This window comes from Impatiens glandulifera, chromosome 2 (assembly GCF_907164915.1).
Source record: "Impatiens glandulifera chromosome 2, dImpGla2.1, whole genome shotgun sequence".
Classification (NCBI taxonomy): domain Eukaryota; kingdom Viridiplantae; phylum Streptophyta; class Magnoliopsida; order Ericales; family Balsaminaceae; genus Impatiens; species Impatiens glandulifera.
Window position 1 is genome coordinate 47683130 of NC_061863.1, and position 10913 is coordinate 47694042.

General features: G+C 31.0%; 3 protein-coding genes across 3 annotated transcripts; 1 reads left to right on the forward strand and 2 right to left on the reverse strand.

Moving 5' to 3' along the window:
- Positions 1 to 1916: 1916 nt before the first annotated feature.
- LOC124927170 (heat stress transcription factor A-7a-like) lies at positions 1917 to 3336 on the forward strand. The gene is made up of 2 exons (XM_047467534.1): positions 1917 to 2400; positions 2493 to 3336. Exons 1-2 carry the CDS (start codon positions 2056 to 2058, stop codon positions 3141 to 3143), a joined length of 996 nt encoding a protein of 331 aa, XP_047323490.1. The 5' UTR covers positions 1917 to 2055; the 3' UTR covers positions 3144 to 3336.
- Positions 3337 to 4102: 766 nt separating this feature from the next.
- LOC124925720 (BTB/POZ domain and ankyrin repeat-containing protein NPR1-like) lies at positions 4103 to 6452 on the reverse strand. Its single transcript, XM_047465797.1, has 4 exons — positions 5859 to 6452; positions 4955 to 5702; positions 4693 to 4869; positions 4103 to 4586 (listed from the first exon to the last, which is right to left on the reverse strand). The coding sequence occupies exons 1-4, from the start codon at positions 6390 to 6392 to the stop codon at positions 4276 to 4278; spliced, it is 1770 nt and encodes a 589-aa protein (XP_047321753.1). The 5' UTR covers positions 6393 to 6452; the 3' UTR covers positions 4103 to 4275.
- A 3567-nt stretch (positions 6453 to 10019) lies between these two features.
- On the reverse strand, positions 10020 to 10674 carry LOC124928162. Its single transcript, XM_047468689.1, has 3 exons — positions 10537 to 10674; positions 10217 to 10418; positions 10020 to 10148 (listed from the first exon to the last, which is right to left on the reverse strand). The coding sequence occupies exons 1-3, from the start codon at positions 10586 to 10588 to the stop codon at positions 10085 to 10087; spliced, it is 318 nt and encodes a 105-aa protein (XP_047324645.1). The 5' UTR covers positions 10589 to 10674; the 3' UTR covers positions 10020 to 10084.
- Positions 10675 to 10913: the final 239 nt, after the last annotated feature.

The following is a 10913-nucleotide window of genomic DNA, read 5'->3' on the forward strand; positions in this document are numbered from 1 at the left end:
ATGAATATGAGAAATGATTTTGAGAAAAATGAGGTCTAATCTGATTCTTGATTCTTGTTAGAAAAATTAAAAAATTAATACAAATTCTCTTTTCTTCTGTCACTTTTTATCTTTTCATCCTCGTTCAGTAAAATAGAGTATTTTTTTCATTTTTCCAAGTTAATAATGTTATTCCTTCTCCAATTTTTCTTTTCTATCACTCTTTAAGATATTTTCGTACGAAAATATTTGAGCACATTAATTAATAATTATATATATATATATATATATATATATATATTTTAAAGATATGAGATTTCACGGATTTATTATTATAAATATGACAATCATTTTTTTGGCTTGATCAATATTAAAAAAAAAACTGTATTCTTGTTGTGAATATATGGGACCGCATATTTCTTGGATTCGTGGCGCAGAATGAGGTCAACAACCGACATGATGTAATAAATGAAAACCGTATTTATTGAAAATATGATTGAAAAAAAAGGCAAACATACATGACGTGTAATTAGTGATGAGGTGGCATCATTGTAATGGACAATCTGACACCTGTCTGTTCTGATCTGTCCACGTGATGTTCTATCTAGTAGGTGGGAATTGGGATAGGCCCTAGATTGAAGGACACGTTTGCGGTAAATTATGTCGTTTTCTGAAAAATGAAAGGATTAACGAGGGAGGGTGGTCATCGTATTGGGAATTGGTATTTCTTATAAAATTAAATTTGGCCATCATTTAAATTCAGGTCTGTTTGGTTATTTCAATAATTGGGTTATTTGAAAATTGAAATATAATAATAATAGGTAGAACTTTTTTATGATAAAAAAATTACAACAATATCAAAATATATAAATTAATAATTCAAACCACGATAACTTGATTTTGATATATGGACACATTTGCTTAACACTATAAGATTTACGATTATATAAACGGATTATAAACTAAATCAAACTTTCTTAATACCTATCCTCCTCAAGTCAAGAATTTATAATATTTTTAATAAATTATATTGATTACACATGTTTATAAAATAATTTTAATACAATTAATCAAATATAATTAATCGTAAAAATAAATACATTTATAATCTATATATAATGATGCTTAATTTTTAAAGTGTTCGAATTGTCGGGTCGAGAGCTGTGGTTAATTTGGATATATGTGAGAGTAAATGGATACTTGGGTCGGATTGTGGGTTCAACCGCCCATAAAATTTTTACCGTAATATTTTTTACGGTTTTTTATATTATTACTCGTGCAAATGTACGGAATAAATGTTAGTTTTAATAAAATTACTTAAAAGTCAAAGTAATATATCTATATAATTTATTATAATATTCATCATTCATTATATTAAAAATCCAATATTCCATTGCTTTGATTTTTAAAATAATTTTTATACAAAAATTAAAATAATTTGATAAAATAATATATTATTTAAAATTTTAATTAATTGAATTTTTATAATATAATTAAATTTTATAAAATTAAGAATATTATATATTAATATATTTTTGAATAAATGGATCGATCTCATGATATGATTCGGAAGATATTGATATTTGATTTTGGATCTAATGTCTTGTTCGGTTTGAGTTATTATAATAACTTAAACATAATTTCACTCTCATTTCATCAATTATATTAATTATATCACTCTAAATACTAAAATACTTTTTATTTTAAATTATTATTTTTTATTTTATTTATATATATATTTATCAATATTTTTATAAAAAAAATAATCATCAAAAGCTCCTCAAATATATTTTTAAATTATTTTTTAAAATTGTGATTTTGAGAAAATGTGTTTTAAGATATGTATATTATATATATTTTTTAAAATAGGTATTTATACATATTTATTAACCGAACAAGGTGTAATAAATATGAATATTTTACTTACGATCGAATCGGCCATTGCTTCAACATTCCCACATCTGTCACTCTGTCTGTCTGTCCATTTTTTCTTCCAACCATTTCCCCTTTTTAGATAGATAGCAATCCAACTACAATTTCATCTCTCTCTCTCATCTTTCGTTTCCATTTCCATTAATGGATGATTATAATTTACATCCTAAAGCATCTTTGTCTGTGAAAGACGAAGCAATAATGCTCATTCACTCAGACCAGTACGCCGGTGGAAGCGGTGGTGGCGTTGATGGGTTTAGTTCCTCTCCGGCGACTGGCCAGGGTAGTTTTGTTAGTGATACGGCGCCGCCGTTTATCAGGAAAACATTCGAAATGGTTGAGGATAAAGAAACAGACGGAATAATCTCATGGAGTTCTTCACTCAAGAGTTTCATTGTTTGGGATCCTTTTCAATTCTCACGCAATCTTCTCCCTACTTATTTCAAGCACAACAACTTCTCTTCCTTCATTCGCCAACTCAATACCTATGTACTACAACATCACCATCATCATCCTACATCCTCTACATACATATTTCCTTCTTTCTAATTTCTAATCTTGTAATATATATATATATATAGGGTTTCAAGAAGGTTGATTCGGACAGATGGGAATTTGCGAATGAAGGGTTTCAAGGAGGAAAGAAGCAACTATTGAAAAACATCAAGAGAAGGAAGCAGCATCAACAGCAATCAGAGCTTACTATAAAGGAGCTAAGGAAGGATCAAACTGAATTGAAGATGGAAGTATTGAAGATGAAAGAGGAGCAAGAGATGGCTAATATCAATCTGGCTAAAGTGGGAGATAGGATTAAGAATTGTGAATACAAACAACAAAAGACTTTCTTATTCATGGCCAAAGCATTCGCTAGCCCGGTCTTTCTTCGTCAAATAGTGCATAATCTGAGACAGATAAGAACACAGAAGATGATGATGATAGATGATGAGGCGAAAATGGTCAGAAAGAAACGGAAATTGATTGATCAAGAAGAAGAGGAACTGAAGAACATGGAGCATGAAGTGCAGATACTTTCATATGATTCAATGGATGGAGGAGAAGGAGAAGGAAGTACTAGTGAAAATAACAGTGAATACATTCTGTGGGAGAAATTACTTGAAGATGATATGATCATATGTGAAAATAAGAAGGATAATGAAGAAGAAAAAGAAGCAGCTGACATTAGTATTGTTCGGGAATTGGAGGATTTGATTATCCACCCCAATGGATTTTGAATTGTCTAGGCTAGACTGTGCTTTGTTTGTTTGTTAGTTAGTTACATGTTAATATTAATACCTGTCTCTGTCTTTTTTTTAACACCCATGTATATATAAGTTACTACATAATTCAGTTTCAGTTGTAAGCCCAGTTTGTTCAGTGTTATGTTGGAGACTATTCCTGCCACAAATCTATGTTTTTTTTTCTTTCCTTTTATGGCTAAAATACTACATATGTATGTTCTCCAAAGAGACAAGTGGACAAAAACAAAAGTGGAAATTATTCTGAAGTCAAATATGTCAACATCATAAAAGGACTCCTAAAAAAATAAGAAACCTATAAAACATAATTGTTCTTTTTACCTCTTTTTTCCCTCAATCCCCCCAACCCCACTATGAGCAGAAATTGTGTCCAAAAATAGTACAAAACAAAGGCTTTGTTTGATCTTGAGTTATATGCTTGTTTGATGTAGGTTATAAAAAATTTCAGGTTATTTTGAGATTATTTGACTAAAAAGATATAAGTTGTATAAATATTGATTGTTTATTTGAATTTGTGACTGACAAGAAGAAGGGAATTGTTTATTGAAATAGTGGGTCATTTGGAATTAATCACAAATAACCCACTATCAAACAGTTTATAAGAAAAATCAAGATTATTTGGCTATGGATATTAGTTGCTCTGTATTTTGATTAATTAGTTAAATTATACCATTGACATGAGGATTGTTGATTGAATATAGAGTTAATTGGAATCCAAAAAAGGCGTAAATCAAGATAACTTCTGTACTAGAAATAGAAAAGGATTTCCAGTCAGATTTGTTGCCTAAACAAGAAAATAGCAAATCCAATTATTGCAAAGAGACAAATTGAGATCATATTAAAGCACAAACATATTATTCTCCATATGTGTTGTTTACCAGATTAAGTTAAATTGCAAATTATGTACATATGGAAAATATTTATTAGTGTGTTCCTAATCATAACAATCCTCTAAATATAACCTTAAACTTTTAGCAAACAAGAGACATGTGAAAGAAAGAAAAATCATACATGGATCACTCATTGCATATTATATGTAATCATCAATTGAAAATATACAAATAACATTTTAAAACTTACCTCTTTTCCATGCAAAAGCTGAATCTCTCTAATTCCTGAATGTAAACCTGCCATTGTTGTCATTGATGTTGTTCCTCCCTATCATATTTACTAGTACTACTCCAGATGTTGAGGAGGAAGATGATATAATTTGAGATCTGTCAAATTCCTCCTTATCCTCCTCAAAAGCCTTACCCACAATCTCTTGTAGTTCGATGTACTTTTGTCTCTTAACATGCCTCTCATCAGTTTCCTCCTCCTCTTCCTCCTCCAACTGACCTAATTCCGATAGATCCTCAGCATCCATTATCTTATCAAGTACTTTCGAACACCTTGGAAAGAACCGTTTACCAAGTTCCACTGTCCAAACAAAACCCCCCAAAACAACCCATTAGTCAAAACTTCACCAGAAACCATTCATTTCTCAAAAACTAACATGGTTTTAAAGTTTGATTTAGTATTGTACCAGTTTTAGAAAGTGCCCTTAACCGTTTCAACTGCTCCTCTTTGATTTTGAATGGTACATCATTAAGGTCAACTGATCTCCTTGCTCCAGCCAACAAAAACTCTGAAGTACCACTTACATGAGCGATATCCATAGCCACTTTTGCTTCCATTGGAAATAGAAGTCTTGCTAGTGTAACTGCCAAAAAACAAATTACCATCCATAACCACAAACAAAGCCATATATTAAAAGTAATAAAAAAAGAAAGAGAAGTTCGATTCACCTCTGTTCTCAAAGTATAGAAGCTGCATTCTGACATCGTCACCGCCTAAGGCAAGAGAAAGAGAAGCTTCTCCAAGTAAAGGAGCTCTTCCTTCTGCCTGCTCCAATATTTCAATGCACAGAGAGTCCTTAGGAGTCACTTTCCCTTCTTCTTTAGGCTTATTATATTCAACTGCCCTAGTCAGCCTTTTAGCAATCTTAAGTGCATTTCTCCCATCTGGAGTTAAGTCAGATGGTTCTGCTCCCTTTGTTAGAAGAGATACAATAAGTTTCGGCTCTTTCCTCATTGCTGCAATATGCAACACAGTATATCCCCTCGAATTTCTCAAATTGACATCCGCAATCGAGAGATCTAGAAGCTCTGTAGTGGTTTTCGCATCACAAAATGCAACTGCGTAATGAAGTGCGCATGCATCGTCCAGAGTAGTATGCCCTTCTTTCAGAAGTAATCTTAGTAATTCAACATCATCCGAGTCTAGAGCTCTATGTATCCTCTTCACATGTTTATCAGGATAACTACTCAGTCCAGGTCCATTAAAGCCTTGCGTGAATCTCGAGTCCACGATTTGTTTGACAATGTTTATGGATAGAGATTTTTCTAGGGTTGTTACATCAATATCAGATTTGATAATGTTGTCTATACATCTTGTAAGAAGTTTCTCACAAACTTTACCACAGATATCAGCAACACCCAAAACTACAAGAAGATCATCTGCTACAATCTTGTCAAGATTATCTAATAGATGCCCCTGAAACAAAGATTGATGAAAATCATACTTAAAAGAAAACCCTAAATATTTCCTAATCTAATCCACTTTCCTAGCCATCTGTTCAGTTATTCAATTCAAATAGAAATCAATATGATGAATAATTGCTATGATTCAGAGAGAAAGAGAGAACCTCACTTGAGAAAGAGACACTAATTCAGATATCTGAAAAGTGAACGATGCGTATAAAACCTCCACAACGAATTCCACCGCCGGCCGACAAGCGGCGTGGGAGCATTCCTCGTCCGCACATACAAAAACAGATTCCGGAAGCGGCTTCACTTTTCCACTATATAAGTAGGACAGAACGTTAGCCACTGATTCGAAGCTCAAAACAAAGTCCTTCGCCAAATCCTTCAATTCCAACTTCGTGCCCCTGTCTTTGTCAGAAAACACAGTCCTAAAGAATGGACTTCTAGCAGATAAAATGCAGCGATGAACTCGGAGCTCTCGTCCGTCAGCGACAACGAGTTTAGCGTCGGCGAAGGATGAATTGAGTTGAAGAGACGAATCGAAGATCGATTGGAGGTTATCGGAAAGTTTTCGAAGATCATCTAAGCCGGGAGGAGAAGGTTCAGCTGAGAATGATGGTTCAGTGTGAGCGGCGTAGCAGATGCTGCTGCTTCCGCTGATATCGTTGGAATCTGAGAAAGCAGTTCGAGCGTCGACCATGATGAAGAAGAAGAAGGTCAATGAAAGTATCGTTGAGCTGGAGAGAAGAAGCAATTCAGGAAGAATGCCACAGATTCAGAATAAGACATATAATTATTATTGAGAAAAGCAATGATGATGCCTTCAAAGTTGCTTGGTGGCGACGTGCATCGATCGATCGATCTATCTATATAGCTATCTACGTGGGGGGAGATGAGTGAAGCCGGCGATTAATCTGTGAAGAAGAATCGTGATGAAGATTGGAAGGAGTCTTTAGCAGTAAATGAGGACTTGATGATTCGATCATCTTCAATCTTCATCTTGACTTATCTAAAGGGGCGGGACGGGACGACGATATTTGGCAAGATAGACGATGGGTCCCAATTTTTTTATTTTTAAAACCATGCATAAAAATAAAATAAAAAACAAATTGTAATCAAAACATCTCATTTTTTCTTACAATAAAATGAAAATATACACTAACATTTAAATAAAGAGTGATGATAGAACCGCGATCTGAGCAGCGACTCTGACTGCGAAAAGCTCCAAATAGAGCAGGAAGCAACACGCGATAATAGGTACATCAGGTGAAAATACCTCATTTCAGTCGCACGCCAGAGAAGTAACGCGGGTTCTGACCCCTCGGCTTCTGAAATAGACCCTTACAATGGATATGGAAAGAAGAGGAAAGAAAGCACCGGTAAGAGTTTCGTTCTTTTGGTGCCATCATCATATAATAGAATAAAGAGTTTCGTTCTTTTGGTGCTATCATCATATAATAGAATAAATCACGCCGAATTTCGGAATACTTTCACTAAGACGTTCTACGCAACGCAAGCGAAAAAGACTTTCCACTTCCTTGTAAAAAGTTAGAGGAAGAAACTTATAAATATAAAAATTAGAGAAAAAGTGATGTTTGAAAATATTATGTCCTAAACATAGCTATTCCCAAAGATTATGTCATAAATATAAATTTTTCTCTCTAACTTTTTAGACAGTAAATGTCTCTCTAGTGATAATCTTAAATAAATAGATAAAAATATAAACAAAATATTTTTTTTAAAATATTATAATAATATAAATGTTTAAAATTATTAATAAATCACGAATAATATATTAAAATAAAAAATAGATCACTCTTATTTCACATTTTATTCATTTCGGTAAAACAACTTATTTTCTCACATATTTTTTCTCCAATAAATCTCTCATCTCGTGACATAACACTTTCATTTTGGTCTATCAAATATCTGATTCATATTTTTTAATATTTAGCGTCGTGACCTCACACTTTGGTCAATCAAATATTTGATTTATATTTTTTAACCACTTTTAATTGTTATCGGCCTATTATCCCTCGACAAACCACATCATTTGATTTATATTTTTTAACCATTTTCAATTGTTACTGGTCTATTCTCACTCGGCAAACCAACCCACAATTCGACCCAAGTATCAATTTACTCTCACATAAATATCCAAATTAACCACAGATTTCAACTCGATAATCAGGACACTTTGAAATTAAGCATCATTAAAAGTTGAACTTTTATTGTTCAAATGTCTCGCGTTTATCAAATTTAGTGTTTAATTTAAAATATAAAGTCTTATTAGTCTAATTGGTTAAATAGTTGTACTTATTTTTGTTAGGTTGCAAGTTCAAAACATACATATAACATTTTTTATTTTACTTTTAACCGTTTTAAATTTATGGGTATGTCAACCCACAATCCGACCCAAATATTCATTTATTTTCACATATATATTCAAATTAATCATAGCTCTCGACCTGGTAATTCAAACACTTTGAAAATTAGCATCATTATATATATATATATATATATATATATATATATATATATATATATATATATATATATATATATATATATATATATTAATATTAGTTAGTTAAAAAATTAAACTTATATAGTTAATAATGTTTCGCGTTCATTAAATTTGGTATTGAATTTAAAATAAAATATAAAGTTTTATTAGCCTAATTAGTTAAAGAGTTGTATTTGTTTTTGTTAACCGTTTTAAATTTATGGGCAGGTCAACCCATAATCCGACCCCAAATATTCATTTACTTTCACATATATATTCAAATTAAGCATAACTCTTGACCTGGTAATTCAGACACTTTGAAAATTAGCATCATTATATAATTATATATATATATATATTAATATTAGTTAGTTAAAAAATTAAATTTATATAGTTAAGAATGTCTCGCGTTCATTAAATTTGGTATTGAATTTAAAATATAAAGTTTTATTAGCCTAATTAGTTAAAGAGTTGTATTTGTTTTTGTTAGGTTGCAAGTTCAAAACATACTTATAACATTTTTAATTGTTTTAAGTGTAAGGCGAATCAGCAAAAAATCTGACCCAAATATCCATTTACTTTTTCACATATATCCAAATTAAACACGACTTTAATTTCAATCCGACAATCCGAAAATTTTGAAAATTAAACATATATTTTTTTTTGAACCGCAACTTGATTTCTATATATTTAATATTATTATTGAGCATAATTATAAAAAAAATTATATAAGTAGAATTTTGTCTAGAAATTATAATAAATCAAATTGTCAAATTGAGATTTTTATTGAGGTGAATTGTAATTTCGGACATCTTCTTTCAAACCTTACCATTTATGTTTTATTATTATTAAAATTATAAAAGAACAAATTTGTTTCATATATAGTTAACTTATTATCTATATTTATTTATAAATAAATAAATAAATAAAATATTCATGTCACTAATTTAACTTTTGAATTTAAGTTAATCGAGAGTTTTAACTATCATATTTCAGAAAATCGATAGTCAAAATCTCTTAATTCGTTGAAATTAGGTAATTAAATGAATTGTTTATTTATAAATAACATGTAGTAATAAATTGACGGGCATAAATTATTAAGACAAAACTTATTTTGTATAATTTTAATCGTAAGCAATCTAATTGTGAAGTTTGAAAATGAGGTCTGAAATCTAAATTGCGTTTAATTTAGTGGTATAATAACAAAATACAATAAAGAATCGGTTACATTATATGAATATGAATGAGAACATCACAAAAAAAAACACAAATAATCACTCCACAAATCAAATGAAAGCACCTTTCCTCCTCTCAAGTAGTAATCAAACAAAGAAGCAACAAAAGATTCCTAGACCAATACAAAAGAGAATCAAATTATATGAAACAGAAGATCACAAACATATAATCTATTCACACTTCACAACAAGCCATAAAAGATTCAAACATCAATCTTTCTTATGATCAAAAGGTGAGCAACACTTTTCTAATTGTCTTCCAACAGACAACCAAAATCCATCTGAGGAAGAACCAGGAGTACCTGCATCATCAACTATGATTTCTTTGTTGGTGTTGGAAGATTCTTTCTTTTGTTGGATTGCATTAACAATGGCTCCCAATTCTTCCTTTGCTCTTACAAATAAATTTGGAGCTTTAACTTCATTAAGAGGCGTTTTCTCATCAATATCATCTCCCAATCCACGAGTTTCACTCTGTTGATGTTCATTTGCTGACTTCTCCTCCTTCATGTTATCTATGATTGCTGCAATTTTTCCTTTACCTCTTTCTATAAGATTTGTAACTTTGCCAAATTTTCCTGTTCAGATTAATAATTCAACTTTTCAATTAACTACTAATTCAAAAATCCCATTTCAGCAATATTTAATCAATCAATCAATCAATCCATTACCCATTAACACAGAATCTGCCTTTGAATCTGCCTCTGAATATGATCTGAAATTCAGAAAATGAATGAATCAATCACTTTAAACTGAATTCTAATAGTAGTATTAATGTCAAACCTTGTAGCCTCCAATTGATTATCATTGGTTTGAATGGTATGAACAATTGCATCTATCTCCTCCTTGGCTCTTTCGAATAAGTTTGGAGCCTTCACATCATCAATAATATCAGTTTTGGATGATGATGATGATGATTTATCTTCCTGCAAAAGTGCTTCAATCCCTTCCCTGGCTATTCCAAGCAAATTGAGAGCGTGTATACCTTCAATTGCCCCCCAACCCACAACCAATAATATGAATGATTACATCTTACTGTTGTAACTTAATAAACATATAGACTATAGAAAGAAAGGAGACAGGAAAGGAGTGAGTATACGTACCTTGTTGTTGTTCTTCATTAGCTTCTGAAGAGTCTGGTTTTGATTCGGCCATGGAAGATAAATGGGTTCCTTGATTTTGAAACAGATAATACTGGATTAACTAACAGATGATGATTTCAGCTGTTCTTGTGGAGATAGATTATAGATACAAAGAAGAAGAAGAAGAAGAAATACAGAGAGAATCCAGACTTGAAAAGGCTGGCAAACTACCATTTTTTTTTCTTTCTTTTACCCAGTCTCAGAATAAAGGAATATACTATTTTTCTTTAAAAAAAATATATTATTTATCTAAAATTATTAGTCTGAAATAACTTTTATCAATATATTTTTTTTTTAATTTAAATTTTGTCTTAGTAGATTAGTTATAATCTATTAAT